Below are 14,912 nucleotides of genomic sequence, written 5' to 3'. Positions count from 1 at the left end.
CGTGCTCCACCCTGTGCAGAGGGAGGAGCAGTTGCATCAAGACAGGAGAGCAGAAGGCCCAGCCAGGTAACCGGAGCAGACAGTGCATCTGGAACATTCCACTGGAAGACCAGTGGCCAGTATTAAGCAATCCTCAGATGATTAAGGATTTTTAAAGTTTAAGCGAAGTGAACTAAAGGGACAGGTATGTTGACAAGCTCTGGTAGCCAAGGTGAGCTACATAGCACCAGCACCCAGATGGATCGCCTCCTGATTAGGATAGATGTGGGGAATGTAGTGGGATCAGAGTTGAACTTCATGAGCAATCATGTCTACTTTTTCCATTAAAATTGAATTGGGCCAGGCGTGGTGGCTCATGCCTGTAATCCCAGCACTTTGGGAGGCTGAGGTGGGAAGACTGCTTGAGCCCAGGAGTTCAAGACCAGCTTAGGCAACACAGCAAGCCCCGTGTCTCTATGAAAAACAAAGTTAGCTGTGCATGGTGCTGCGTGCCTGTAGGCCCAGCTACTAGAGATGTTGAGAGATGCTGAGGCCGGAGGATCACTTGAACCCAGGAGTTCAAGGCTGCAGTGAGCTATGATCACACTATTGCACTCCAGTTTGGGGACAGAGCGAGACCCTGTCTCTAAAAAATAAAAATAACATAAAATAATTGGACAAATGAGTGTCTTCAAGGTCCTCTAATGATAACTTGTATTTATTCTAAAGATGGCTGCAATTCTAGTTAGAAATACTTATTGAGGCTTATTCTATGCAGATGTTGTTCTAAGTGCTTTGTAAAAGTATTAACTCAGTCACTCTTCACAAAAAGCCCATGAGGTGGGTAACATTATAATGTGGGTGTGCAGATGAAGAATGGAAGTGTGCAGTAGGGAGGCCGCGGGCTCGAGGTCAGGACCAGGCCAGCAGCTCCGGCAGCTGGCTCCACGCTGGTGCTTCCAGCTACTCCCTTCCACAGACTCTCAACATGGACCAGCACGAAGAAGAGATGACACTCTCTCCATGCCACCAAGTGCTACTGCAGAACTCCTGGGTACACCAATATCTCCTTCGCACCAGCTCCCTCCAGGAGGCTACACAGGTAATACAATGAACAGAACAAATTCCCTTTGGCCTGGCCTGCCTCGGTTTAGCAAGCGCGGGTGCTTTGCACACCATCGGGCACAATGCATGTTTACGTACTCTCTGTGCCAGTCGTAAATCTGATGGATGTTGCCAAATACAATTTTGTCTTTTCCTTTCATGTCATCAGGAACACCATCTTCTTTCATAAGTGCCATGTAGCCCTACAATTAAACAGTTATGATAAGTGTATTTCATGGAATATGTCTGAATCAACTAGTGGCTTATTGATTAACAGTCACAGAGGGCAAAATGGACACATAACTGTCTTGTAACCAGTTCTTTGTCTAAAAACAAACAAAAAACCCGATATGAAAAGTATCCTTAACTGATACTTGGAATATACCCATTACATCCATTGCTGTAATTTTCTTTCCCTGGACTGTTCAGCATTCACAGATCAAAATTCTTCTAAGGAATTAAAGAAGTTTAAATAAATGTAAATGGTTTCATTAAAACAGTTTGAAAATATTAAATATTTGGTCAGAATCATATCTCCTGTTTTCAGCATTTATCTCTAGAAGCAGAAAAAGATTTTCTTTTCTTTTTGGATTATTTGTATAATCTGTTAAATAAGGGTTTAACAATATTCTTTTTATAAATTGATTTTTAAACAACAGTTGATTGAATATGCTGCTAAAATGTGGCTTAAAATTTCTATTTAAGTCTGTACAAGAACCTCTTAAGTACCCAGGTTGCTTATCTCATTGTGAACAATGACTGCAGACAAATCAAGCATGTTAAATCTTTTGTGTTACGCAATTAACTGTAATAGCTGGTACTTTTTTTTTTTTTTTTTTGAGACGGAGTCTCACTCTGTCGCCCAGGCTGGAGTGCAGTGGCGCAATCTCGGCTCACTGCAAGCTCCGTCTCCCAGGTTCACACCATTCTCCTCCCTCAGCCTCTCCGAGTAGCTGGGACTACAGGCGCCCGCCACCACGCCCGGCTGATTTTTTTTTTGTATTTTTAGTAGAGACGGGGTTTCACCGTGGTCTCTATCTCCTGACCTTGTGATCCGCCCGCCTCGGCCTCCCAAAGTGCTGGGATTACAAGCGTGAGCCACCGCGCCCGGCCTATAGCTGGTACTTTTAACGGGATGTGTAACCAAAAAGTATTGTCCTGTACAAATTTGCAAAGATGAAAGAATACACATAAAATTTTATACCACAAAAATAGCTTTTTGATGAGTTGAGTTTCTTAATCTGACTAATCCCCAAATTGACTGGCAGGGATTAGCCTAGAGATGGCTCTTGATCTAGTACAAAAGGCAGTGGTTTGCTATGGCTACAGTGCTTGGCAACTTCTGTTCAATGAAAATGGCAATGTATTCTGTACGAAACTAGAAGTAAATGACCTGGTGTAGCCACAGTCCAGGCTCTGAACCTGGGTGGATTCAGGATGGAACCGAACCCACAGCTGGCCCACACTGACTTTTTCAACCAATAAGGTCTTCATTTCTGTAGTGATACAATTAAGGCAAGATTCCTGTCTACTAACTACAATATACTTACTTAGTATCATTTAATAATAATATCAAATTATTTATAATAATTGTAAATTTCAATTGTTAAAAAAGATTATGTCAAGATACACTATGCGAAAAAGAAGCATTTACAACCGAATACAGATGGTAAAGACAATTGGCTAAACTTGATTTTTTGGAAATACTTCGTGGGTCATTTTTTATTTTGGGTCAAAAATGTTTTTAAAGCTTTTGAGAGGTGTTCAACTGTCTAAAACGATATTACTTTGGACAACTCTTGGAACTGATACAAAGTTACTAAATTTCTGGCAATACACACCTCAACCACACAGCCGAGGTCCCGCACGTAGTCACGCTCTGTCTCCACTAATTCTTGCAAAACGTAGCTGGAGAGAGAAAAAGTGTTTATCATGCAAACTCTGTTTTCTAAATGAATTTTTTTGTACCTTTGCTCCTGGTCAGGACGGACTCCTTCCAGGACTGAATAGTAATGTATCAAATTTGTACATTTAGGTGTTAAATTCTGGAGAGTCCCAAATCACTTACAGGTTCAAGTGGGTGACCCACGAGAGCTCTGGAGGTCAAAAGACACTTAGGTACAGCGCATGAGGGCAATCAGGGTGAATTCACCCTTCTGGATTCTGATCGCATACAGGGACAACAATGAAGCTTAGACATAACTTTCTGACAAAGCCATGGCAGTAAAGGAAGTGGCTTTTAAAAAATTATTAAGTCATTTTAACCTTCACTGGCTATACAAGAAAAACTTTTAAATCAGATGTTTAAAGCCTTGGGTCTAATCACATCACTCACAAGTATTTCTGTTTGTAACATTCAGAAACCGTTTAAGGCCACTCAGATAATAGAAGACAATCATTTGATCAGTATAGTAAACAACCTCAATCGGCCTGAAAAGGTTCATCCATGTGTTGTTCAGTCATTCATTCAACCAACATCAACCTGGCACCTCTCACGCGCCCAACACCATCGGAGGTGCTGGGATACAGTGCTGAATAAAACACCCAGTCTCTGCCGTTAAGTAGCTTGCGTTTTTTTTTTTCTTCTCCAAAGGCAAGTTTAAACCTTTTGTAACACTTTTCAGGACTCTTTTCACCATATGCTGCTTTACTGGCATTGAGAAACCAGTAAAGTATGTTCAAAGAATATTCAAGTTTTGGGGACTGGTTCTAATTTTACATTACTTTTTCTTTCACAATCACATGTACAATAAAAAGTCTAGGAGTTTCTCACCAGATGTGGCAGAAGACATTTTTGTCTTGCATCATTCTTACTTGTGAAGTATCATATACAAATAAAACAAGAAACTGCGGCCATGGAATACTGTGTCCTTATTAGGTCCTGAGTCTTCTACATACGTACAGTTACTCAATGAGAGGCCCTGGAGCTTCTCATCTCGGTAATTCAGAGCTGAATCTCAGTCACATTTTTGAAGGCACCAAAGACAGGAGAGAACCCGGAGAACAATAAGAATGAAAACATTTCTGTCTTACTGTCTTCTCTTTAAAGAGCTGGATTTCCTTTCTTCCATCTCATCAATGGGCGAGGAGGAAGAGAGAAGGGAATTATCCGAAGGGTTGAAGGAAGGGCTGCTACTATCTCCCTGGTCAACAAGGAGTGAGCTGGGGCGATCCTCCAGTGCCTGGAAGAAATTGAGATAATCAACAACACTTACTGCCCACAGCCCATGATTGGCTGAAACTAAGACAAGAAAATACCCAAACTCAGAAAATACAGAAAACCTATTTGTGAAATTATAAAATCTTTATGTTTGTGAAATTATAGTATTTAGTAACACAAAAAACCCAACTATTAATAAAAAAATAGAGTCAAAGGAGGTGGAGAAAAGAGGAAAGTTGGAATGAAAAGGATAGTGAATTTACATACATTAATATATTCTATTTCTTGTTATCAAATAAGTAGAAATGTTATACTTGCTTACGTCAGAGTGCTGCACCCATTTTTGGACAAATCACACATATTTAATATCTAGCAATTTTCTGCCAAATGAGCTGCTGGGATGTGCGTGGGTCAGGCCAGCGTGGCACCTGGACATGGTGCCTGCATTCCCTGTTGGTGGACTATGTAGCAACATCAGCAGTCCAACAAGCTTGGTTTCCTGATTATCCTGTTAGAGCTTTGACTCATACTTCAATGCATACAAATCACCCAGGTAAAATTAATCTCCATCTAGCAACTTGCATTCTATCCCTCTATACAAAATAGTAATCGTGCTTGTCTTAATTACTTCTGCGATACATTCTTTCCCCCACTGGCTTTTGGTTTCTATAGGTGATGTTTTTATTGCTGTATCCCCAGTAGAACCTCATGCAAATCTTTGCAATATTCAGCAAATCTGTAAGTTGAATATTGGTGACTTCTCTCCTTGGATTAATGTGACAATGACTGGTGACTGACTGCTTTTAATTTGGTACATATTAATCTCGTTGTTTTACCTGGATTCACAGAACACCTAAGATTTATAGTTCTTTTAACATTCCCAAAGCAATAAACTGGATATATAGATATGATTGAACTGGAAAAAAATGTGATGAATTTATTCTTGGTTTGAATAGCACAATACAAAATGCAAAAAATACCTCACTTAAAACGTTTGATATTAATAAACTAAAATCTCTAATGCTTGTTCTATTTTCTCCTCTTAACAGTAACAGACTGAATCTGATTTCATTGTTGAGCAGAGCTTTGAGGACACAAAGTATGTACTGTACACGCAATCTTGTTAAAACCCATGGAGCTATAAAAAACACACCAACTGCTAATCTTATTTTTGAAAAACAGGACATTAAGTTAAGGAACAGAGTTTGATCTGAAAAATAAATGCACTCTTTTAAATAAATAGCCATTGAGCTTTACCGGAAGCAAACATTTTGCCGTGAGTAGCAGAGCTTGTTTCACGCTCATCAGATCACATCTGTTTTTGAGAGCGAAGGGAGGGACGTTCTGTACCCACCCCTCATCCCCCACCTGGACAGCTGAAGCCTGTTAGATTGAATTCTGTTCATTTGAACAGCGAGAAAAAAAGAAAAGAAAGAGAAAGGCTCCAGATGCCCCTGATGCTGCAGAGGGCAGGGAGGTAAAGTCACGGACTTCATCAGTGTCCGTGGGGACCTGTCTTCCAGCTTTCTCAACCTGCAACGATGGAGTCTCCAGGCCCCTCGGCTGCCTGTCCTAGATCTGATCTTTCCTGACAAGATGGGCTGCCGAGAGGGTGCACACACCCTGAAGCGGTGCGGTTGTGGCTAGACGTCCTTATCGCCTTCATGAGACCCATCTGCCTCTTCCACAAATGTGTGTGAGAAGGCTGTCACCAGCATAAGGCTGTCTCAAAACTGCAGCCACTGGGACTTCACAGATTTTGGATGAATTATTTGTGAAACTCTCTTGTTTTTTGTGTCCTTGTCAACTTCCTCTTTCTTACATGAAGATAGGTCTACAGAAATATTCTACCTCTGATGAGATTAATTTTGATAAATTATTTTTTCTTAGAAAACTGCCCATTTCATTCAGGTTTCATTTTAAATTTACTATCAAAGAGATGAACAAAATAACATCTTATGGTTGCTTGAATTTCCTCATTTTTTCCTCTTATAATTTCTTAATTTTGGGAATTTGTGTTTTCTATTTTCTTGACATGGTTACCTAATGCCTATATTTAAAGAACAAATTTTTGGTTTTATTACGCTACCGTTTTCCAGCTCATTAATTTCTGCTTTTATCTCTATAAATTCATTCCTTCTGCTTTTCTTTGGTTTATTTTGTTGTTTTTCTAACATCTTGAGTTAGATGTGATTTCATTTATTTTCATTCTTTCTTGTTTCTCCCTTTATATTTTGATTAGTGAAGAGAAGAAAACCCCAAAGTCAAGTTCACACAGTCACTGTGGTGGCAGGGAACTATTACTCTATTGCCAACATGCAGGAAAAATGCACAGCCTTTAAAATAACCAGCTGCATCAAGAATGTGGAGGTAAGCCAGACGAGTGAATCCAGGGAACAGTTTTCAGGGTGGCTTTTATTTTTCGAGTCAAATCCTCAGGTTTTAGGTTTAGGTAGGTTCAGTTCCTTAAACATCATACTGTGTAACGGCTGAACACCTTCTCTCCTCTCCTCCCTAACCCAATAAACACATACACAGCTTCTGACGAATAAACAATGCAGTGTTCAAATCCAATTATGAATGAGCGACAGCCTCAGAAATCACCCACAAGAAAACATATGTGGATGCTTAAGGATCTACTGCAGAGTCAGTATAAGCTGAGGATATTACAACGATGCATTAGTATTTTCTGACAAAAAGTAGTTCCCATGTGACGTTAGAGCATTAGTGACAGGAAACCAACACAGGGTGATGCTCCTCTTGAACCAGAAAAAGAGGGGGAGAATTTAGATCGCATTCCCTGGCAGGATGAAGATGGGATGAACCTATCACATAAAGTACAAACATGGTTCTCCAAAGGGAGGGGAAGGCACCAGTGAACGCCCATGTGGATGGAACCTGGTTGCGAGCTCCCATGTGTAGCTGAAAGACAGTCTCCGAGGCTGAAGGACTTGCCGGGTGGAACTCACCGTAAGGAGACTGTGAACCCAAGTCTATCTGACTCCAAAACCTGTCTTTCCTATGCCAACAGCTTTATGCCCACCGAAGTGAGCAGAAATAACTCAGTTTCACTGAGTAAACTGAGAAAGTTTCATTCCTCAGAATTGAAAAAGGAGATGAAGCCAGTAAGAGTCAAAATTGACCATGCCACAGACCACCTCTCCATTTGGAAGTCCACGGGAACTAATTACAAATGAATCACAGACCACATAAAATGCAATACGATTTAAACACCTGCAGAATAGTGGCCAGATCTGCCTCACAGCATTCCCTGGGAAACCATTTCAGCTATTTGGTAAGAATGATTTTAATGGTCATTTAACTGATGTGTATAAATGGCTTTTAAAAAAAAAGTTTAAGGATGCTTAAAAACTCAACTGGATACAATTTAAGCACCCTTCATTTAGACAGTTTTATCAACTTGTCTTTTAAAGAGATACCAAGGATGTAGCTGAACTCAGTACATACTGGCATGGTTCCAAGCTCCTTTATGTATTTATTTATTTATTTATTTTTGAGATAGGGTCTCACTCTGTCACTCAGGCTGGAGTGCAGTGGTACAATCTCAGCTTGCTGCAGCCTTAACCTTCTGGGCTCAGGTGATCCTCCCACCTCAGCCTCCCGATAGCTGGGGCTACAGGTGCACGCTACCACATCCAGCTGATTTTTGTATTTTTTTTTGTAAAGATGCAGTCTCATTGTGTTTCCCAGGCTGGTCTCAAACTCCTGGGCTCAAGCAACCTGCCTGCCTTGGCCTCCCAAAGTGCTAGGATTACAGGCATGAACCACCACACCCGGCCTGATTCCAAAATCTTAACCAGTGGAGTCCGAATTCGCAAGTTATCTACCACGCCCTAGCAAGCTTCCTGTCCAATTTCAAAGCTCACTGAGTCTTTTCCAGAACACCACGTGATTACCTGGGGAGAAATTTCTAGCTATGGCAGGGTGACACGTCAGTCCAAATTTTTCTTTATATAATTCCCATTTGACTCAGTCAATCAGTTTCATTAGAGGCTGTCTGTGGATGAAAGAAGAAATGGGAACGATATATCTGGTACCTAGTTAACGCCCAAATGCAGGAAGAGAAATTTCTAACTTTAAAGAAGTATACTCTGATTTAGCAATTCCAGTGTTGAAAATTCACCTGACAAATGTAATCACAAACATGTAATGGATGTTTAGAGAAATATGGGAAACAAATATATATTAGGAATATATTTAAATAAATTATAGCATAATCTTGTCTCTGACCCTTAGTGGCTAGTCAAGTTTTTAAATGTTCTGTGTGCCTCAATATCCTTATCTGTAAAATGGGATAACAATAGTGCATAACAACCTCATAGGGTTGTTGTGGGAGTATATAAATTAATACACGCTCAGCACTTAGAACAGCGCCTGGCTTAGAATAAGCACTCGGTGGTGTTATTATCATAGAATCCATGTAAAGGAATACTATACAGTTATTAAATAAAGGAAAGAGTAATCTGTATGTACTGACGTGAGAAGATCCTCAAGATGTATTAATTTAATTAGAGTCTTAAAAATTGAATGAATCCATTTGGAAAGAAAACGCACACACATATATGTGTTTGCACCAGCAAGGAAAACGTCTGGAGGGAAACGTATTGGAACTATTCGCAGTGGTTACCTCTGGAGAATGGATTGCTGAGACAGACTGAGGGCTTTTACTTTGGGAGGAGTTGCTTTTAAAAGATGTTGTCTTTATAGGGATAGTAGGATATACCAGTCTAAAAAGTCGTTACCATTGGTGGTTTTTCCACTTCCCAGTTAGGAAAACTACAAAAACAGAAATTGATTGATTTGAATCAGTTAGAAGCAACATATGCCTGTCTTACTTCAAAGAACCAACATTTAATTTGGAGCTTTTATCAAATGAACCTACGTTGGCCAACTGGCAACAAAGAGATCACTAAGAAAATAAAGCCCTTATATAATAATGTAAGCCCTTCTCTCTTACACATTGTAAACCCAAATGAAAGACCTCAGGGGTTGCAAAACAAAACTGAGAGTCTAACTGTGGGTACCACTGACCCTGGCACATCTTCAGACAGACTGGAGCTGACCACATTTGCAGTGACTGCAGGCAGGGTATGTGCAGTGAGGTTTGCCCCCAGCTTCTAGGAGGGAACTTGTAAGTCCTTGGAATGTTCTGCTTGATGAGAATGTCTGTTTACCTGGGGGACTGGACCAAGGCAAATAGTCTATGCTGGCAATGTGACAGTGTCTTGATCTCTGGAGGGGCAGGAGACTACCTAAGGTCAGCCACACAGAGCAGTCAGCCATGTGTGTCTGAGCCCAAACAGACACTCAACACCAAGGCTCGGGTGAGCTGCTGTGGTTAGCAATCCTCTGTCCGCCTGACTCCATTGGAAGAGCATGGCTGGCAGCTTGAACCTGGCACTCCCTGAGACCTGCCCTATGCAGTTCTTCCCTTGCCTATTTTGATCTGTGTCCTTTCATGGGAATACACTGCAAATGTGGGAATAACAGCTTTCCGAGTTCTCTGAGTCCTTCAAATCAGTGAACCCGAGGGTGGTCATGGGGACTCCTGAGATGTGCCATAAGCCACAGCCACATTCTGCAGCCCAGAGCAATACAAAGACAAGCGCAAATCCATCTGCAAGTAGCAACACAGAGCAGCTTCCAAAAGTCAGACTTTCTCTGGGAGGCCTCACCATCTTGCTTTTCACGAGTTCCTCAATTGCACTGACGAGCTCGGCTGCACTTGGTGTTTCGGAGCTGGTGGGGCGGACTAATAACCGAGAAGAGGCCTATGGAAGAAATTAAGAAAAGGGGGGGTGGGGCAAGGGCTCACATTAGTAACTGGTCAGACAGTAAATTCCCCTGCAAGCTCCATCTCTTTTTTAAGTAATTCCAGACAAAAAGACCACAAGTTTGTCTTTGTTTACATTTATTTAAAGTCATCCTTTTGAATTTACAATATTCTGACAAGAAACATTAAATAAAACCTGTCTGAGATACATGTGGGAAGCAGACAGTGTCTGATTTTAATCGCAGTCATGTAACATCGTAGTGTTTTTTTTCAAAGAGGTGACTAGGCAAGGGAACGTTCTAACCGTAACTTTCGCAAATGCTGGCAAGGCTCTGGGCTAGGGAGAAGGAATAGAGAATCTGACCTACGGCAGAATGAGAGGCTTAGGGTCTAGTGAGAGAATCCTGGAATAATCAGGAAACAAAACAGGATACTAATAAATGGCTTTACTGTGTTTATGGGATTAAGAAAAAAAAGAAATGAGGAAGAGGAAAGGAGCGGGGTGCGGTGACCAGACAGGGAAGGAGGGGGACGAGCTCACCATTTTCTGTGCCATCCATTTCCCCATGATTAGTGCAGAGTACAGAAGAGCTGAGGCCTCACAAGCTATCAGATGCCACTTATGGCTAGAATCGAGGGCGTAAAGGGGTTGACAGGAAATCTGGGGGAAGGGCTACTAAGTTCGAGTTTCAGTAATTAGCAAACACGATGTGTTTGCAGATTACTTGAGCCGTTAATTAACTGAGAACTAGAAGGGGCGTAATATGAACCTTGCTTCATATTAAGGACAGCGGCGAGGCATGCGACCCACAGCGGGCTGTCCTGGCCATGCGTGTCTCACAGCAGACAGATACAGGCTCATACACTCACAACAAGGCTTTTAAACGTGTGGGTCAAAATATGCACTTTGCAAAACAAATGTTGGTTTGGTCTAATGACATTTGGAATATGGGGTGAAGAAAACAAAGAAAAAATTCAAACGGAAAGGTAAGGAAATTGAGCCAAAACAGACACAGAACACAAATCAACATAATGCTGCAGTGAAAGTTTACAAAAAGAGAAAACAGAACAAAACAAAAAATTAGTCACGAGATTATATACTGTGTGGGAAAATCACTACAGATTTTTGTAAATGAAGAACTGCTACTGATAATACTCAGCGAGGTAACATAGTAACCAATAAATGGTTCTAGCAAACAGAAGAATACAGTGCAGGTCACTCTTTAAATGGAGAAAAATGCTCCCTTATTGAGTAAGTCGACAAGGCCCAGCCCCTCAATGTTTGGATAACCACCCAGATTTAAGAAATGCCAGTTTTCTGCTTTTCAAAAAGGCATGGCTTAGCGTATTACAAAATAGCTTAGGAAATGTCACAGAAACCACACAGCCCCATGTCATAGCCAGGTAGTCCGTGCACTGGGTGGGGTGGGGGGCCGTGGTCCTCTCACCTCAGGCTCCCTGTTCCTTCTCCCCCCCCAACACACGGCGGGAGCCTGAACCTCAGATGCACACAAAACTCCAGGACTCCAACCTGTGCTCAGTCCTGCAGCTCACAGCCATCATTGCAGGTCCCACGGCACCCTTACAGTGTGCTGGCCTCGTGTTAAAAAGGGAGGAGGGAGTAGCTTTCCACCAACAAGGGGCGGTGGACAGCTCTGCCTCGGGTTAAGAGGAGTGCATGATTTGACTTGGCCTCACAGCTGCCAAGCACTGGCTGAGGCCAATCCCAGGTCGTAAAATAGAGGATGATTAATCTGGCGAGTGACTGTGCAAGTACTGACAAGGGAGTCAGGGAAGGAAAAAGGGAAGCATGGGGAAAAATGTTGATAAAGTTATGTTTTACTCAGAAAACTTAGTTACTGCCAAAAAAAAAAAAAAAAAAGCATCACCAGTAATGGCTTCATAGCGTGATTTTCAACACCTGACCATTTTGAGGGGCACAATGGGGCCAGAATGCTAGAGGATGCGCAAGCCACACTGGGCAGGTTTCCTTTCTGCTATTTTATTTTTTAGGGCTCTATAACTGGGCTGACAAAATAATTTTAGATTACATGAGAACTCAAGAAAACAAATGACTTTCGTGGCTTGAAGCCCCTGGGTAGACCCAAAGAGCTTTCAACTGATTCCTACACTTTGACAACTATGCCTGCACTCTAGTGTACGGATCCTACAAACTAATGTCTGGCATGTTGGAAAAAGTAACTGGACAGTGATGTAACCTCATCTCAAACCAGAAACCTGCATGCAAAAACCTCACAGAGGGGAGATGGCCAACTCTTCATTTAGTGATGCCTTCAGGCAGACCTGCATGGGATATCTCTGATTGTTCTCTCAGGGATTCTAGTCAATACATTAGGAAACTTTAAAATTACTTTAAAAGCAGCAATTACTGAAGCATCATTAAAAATGCATTGAGCCACATGTGTAGGAAAAACTGCACCCGCTGGCCTACTGCTATTCTAAACAGCTTTGTTACTCATACTTTTGGGGTACAACCAGGCTGACGCTGCCTTAAAGAGCAGTGCACTGCCCTTTTCCACATCTTGGGGCCTCCTGTCTCCTCAAATGAGGCTGGTGTGGAGCAGCTACCGAGCGTGCCCTGTCCCGGCGCGGTAGGCATGGATCCCCCAGCCCTCATTCCCCTTTACCTTGTCATCCTGTGAGTCCGGCTGGAGGAGGCTGTGCTGCTGGATGGCCATGGGCGGCGGCAGGGGCACAGCGTCAGCCCCCTCTTCGCCTTCCTCTTCTCCACAGCTCTGCATCCCCGAGGAGGAGGATTTGGAGAGAGTACCGCTGCTCAGGCCCTCGTTCCGGCCTCTCTGAAATCCAATCAAGATTTGCTCATTATATTCCAGGCCAGTTCACAAACATGGACCAAGGGTTACTTGGAGAAGCAAGGTGGGGACAGAGACTGGGATGGCAGAAATCAGCAACAAAGCTGTTCTTGACCTTGATGGTAACTTTTCCTCTCTTCCTGCTACCCAATGGCCTTGCTTGTCAACTTGGATGACAGAATGGCCACTCAATGTGTCATGCGTCATATAAAGGGACTGCCAATGTGATCTGTTAGGCTCTGAACACAGCTCATCTTTAAGAAGCCAATTTTTAAAAAGGTTCAAAAATTTGAGCTACAACCCTCATGCTGATTTAGTTCCTTTGGTCCAGCTGATTTCACTTTGGGTATCTTGCTATAGAAAAGTTCACTGAAATAATAAGGGCATAAAAAATATAATCCAAGGCGCATTTTAAGCACTGGATTTGAATATCCTTTTCCTCTATTCTCACTTTTAGAAACAAATTTCAGTTTTAGTTTTCCCAAGAGGACAGATGTTTATCAAGCAGGTACATAGTACATCCCAACCCCTACACTGCAACAAAATCTCATGGCAAAAATATGCCCAGGAAAAAAACAGCAGAAAACAGCTATCTGCCAAATAAATCAAATAACACAAATCTCTTCCCCACTCTCTGCCTTTTCTTTTTCGAACCTGTGTGGGACTTGAGTCAGGGGTCGATCCAAGTTAAAAACTCTGAGGACCCCTCACTGACACCACCAGTGCTGAAGGCCATCTCCAGCATCCTGAAGGAATTCTGTTTCTTGCAATATAATTTAAAGCCTCCCCTTGTCAATAGGACATAAAAAATCCCTGGCTGACCTACATGCACTTATCTTTGGTGACATGGGAATAACCCAATGTTTACTACTGGGTCAACAAAGTAAATTAACTGGTTATTTTCTACTCAAGACAAGCTGTAAGTATAATAAATATTGGGGAAAAACAATTGGAAAATGCAAACACTCCACAAGTCCTTCCAAATTTCCAGTTTGAGCTTTCTCTGCAAAATGCTGCTACAATGATCAGCTCAGAGACTGCCCAAATCTTCTGCAGACTACACAGAGCCTCTGGCTTTGCCTCATGGTGGAGTGGGGAGGAGAGGGTCCTGAAGCCACAGTCTGGGCTCCCTCCTGGCCCAGGCCTGGGGGCTGACTGGGCCTGGGGCGCATGGTGGTCTGTTTTGTTTGTTGGTTTTAATCAGAAGCCACACGTGGTCCTGAATGTGCTTACTGGGTTCAATTTTCTTTCAAGGTGCCTCCACTAAATCACAGTCTGCGAAACAGAGACTTGAATGGTAGTTTCTGAGTAAGTGTGGAAAACAGAACCAAACCAGTTTACTCATAAGATAAGCAACTATTCTTGCAGCAAAAGCCCAGCAGGCAGAGCCTCACCTCCTCGACCGTCTCGTCCTGCGGGGTGGCCGCACTGTCGTCAGAGTCCTTCTGCGAGCCGGCGTCGGCGCTCTTGCGGACCTCGCGGCTCTTCTTGTGCTTGTGCGCCAGCTTCTTCACGTGCCCATCGGCCTTGCCGCTGCTGAGCCGCCGCACGGGGCTGGTGAGCCACTTGCGGAGGGTGTTGCCCGGCCGCTTTGGGCCCGGCGAGCTCTGGGCCCCGATCATGTGGGGCTGGAGGGAAGCCACGGATGCGGGTGGACTGGCATCATTGCTGGAGACGGAGAGTGAGTCTGCCAGGGAGAAGAAGAGGGAGTGTCACTGACTCGCACAGACCCTCCGGTGGGGACACCGTGCCATTAGCCCGCAGGCTGCAGGGAAGCCAGTGGGCTGGGACGCCTCGCCTGCGGGCTTTGCCTACGGGGTGTGAGATGACGGGCTGATGCTTTACACACACTCTCTTCTCAAATGTGTAGCAAACCTGAGTTCTGCTAGAGATGATCATTCTCAAGATGCACTGTCCTCTCCAAAATCACCCATGTCACCAATCCTTAAGACCAGCATCGTTACCAGCCAGATTTAAGATGTCATTCATCACATAAAATACTGTGGACATTGGTACTGCAGACATTGGAGAGCAGAATTTT

The 14,912-nt window shown here is 43.0% G+C and overlaps 1 protein-coding gene across 5 annotated transcripts in view; it reads right to left on the bottom strand.

Annotated features, from left to right (window-relative positions):
- The window catches only part of TRIO (trio Rho guanine nucleotide exchange factor), a 363,663-nt gene that overhangs the window by 35,236 nt on the left and 313,515 nt on the right, over positions 1-14,912 (bottom strand). For 3 of the 5 annotated variants that reach the window (XM_030813916.1, XM_030813917.1, XM_030813918.1), the window contains exons 35-40: positions 14,266-14,558; positions 12,686-12,856; positions 9,940-10,035; positions 4,117-4,265; positions 2,925-2,991; positions 1,183-1,286 (exon numbers count right to left, since the gene is read on the bottom strand). In XM_030813916.1, coding sequence (XP_030669776.1) covers positions 1,183-1,286; positions 2,925-2,991; positions 4,117-4,265; positions 9,940-10,035; positions 12,686-12,856; positions 14,266-14,558 — 880 coding nt within the window. Of the gene's footprint in view, positions 1-1,182; positions 1,287-2,924; positions 2,992-4,116; positions 4,266-8,160; positions 9,041-9,939; positions 10,036-10,158; positions 11,073-12,685; positions 12,857-14,265; positions 14,559-14,912 lie in introns of those variants that run through there. The other 2 variants (XR_004030403.1, XM_030813919.1) reach the window with 2 other exon arrangements.

Source organism: Nomascus leucogenys, chromosome 6 (assembly GCF_006542625.1).
Source record: "Nomascus leucogenys isolate Asia chromosome 6, Asia_NLE_v1, whole genome shotgun sequence".
Classification (NCBI taxonomy): Eukaryota; Metazoa; Chordata; class Mammalia; order Primates; family Hylobatidae; genus Nomascus; species Nomascus leucogenys.
The sequence above is the reverse complement of the archived record's forward strand: the minus strand, read 5'-3'. Positions and strand labels throughout refer to the sequence as shown.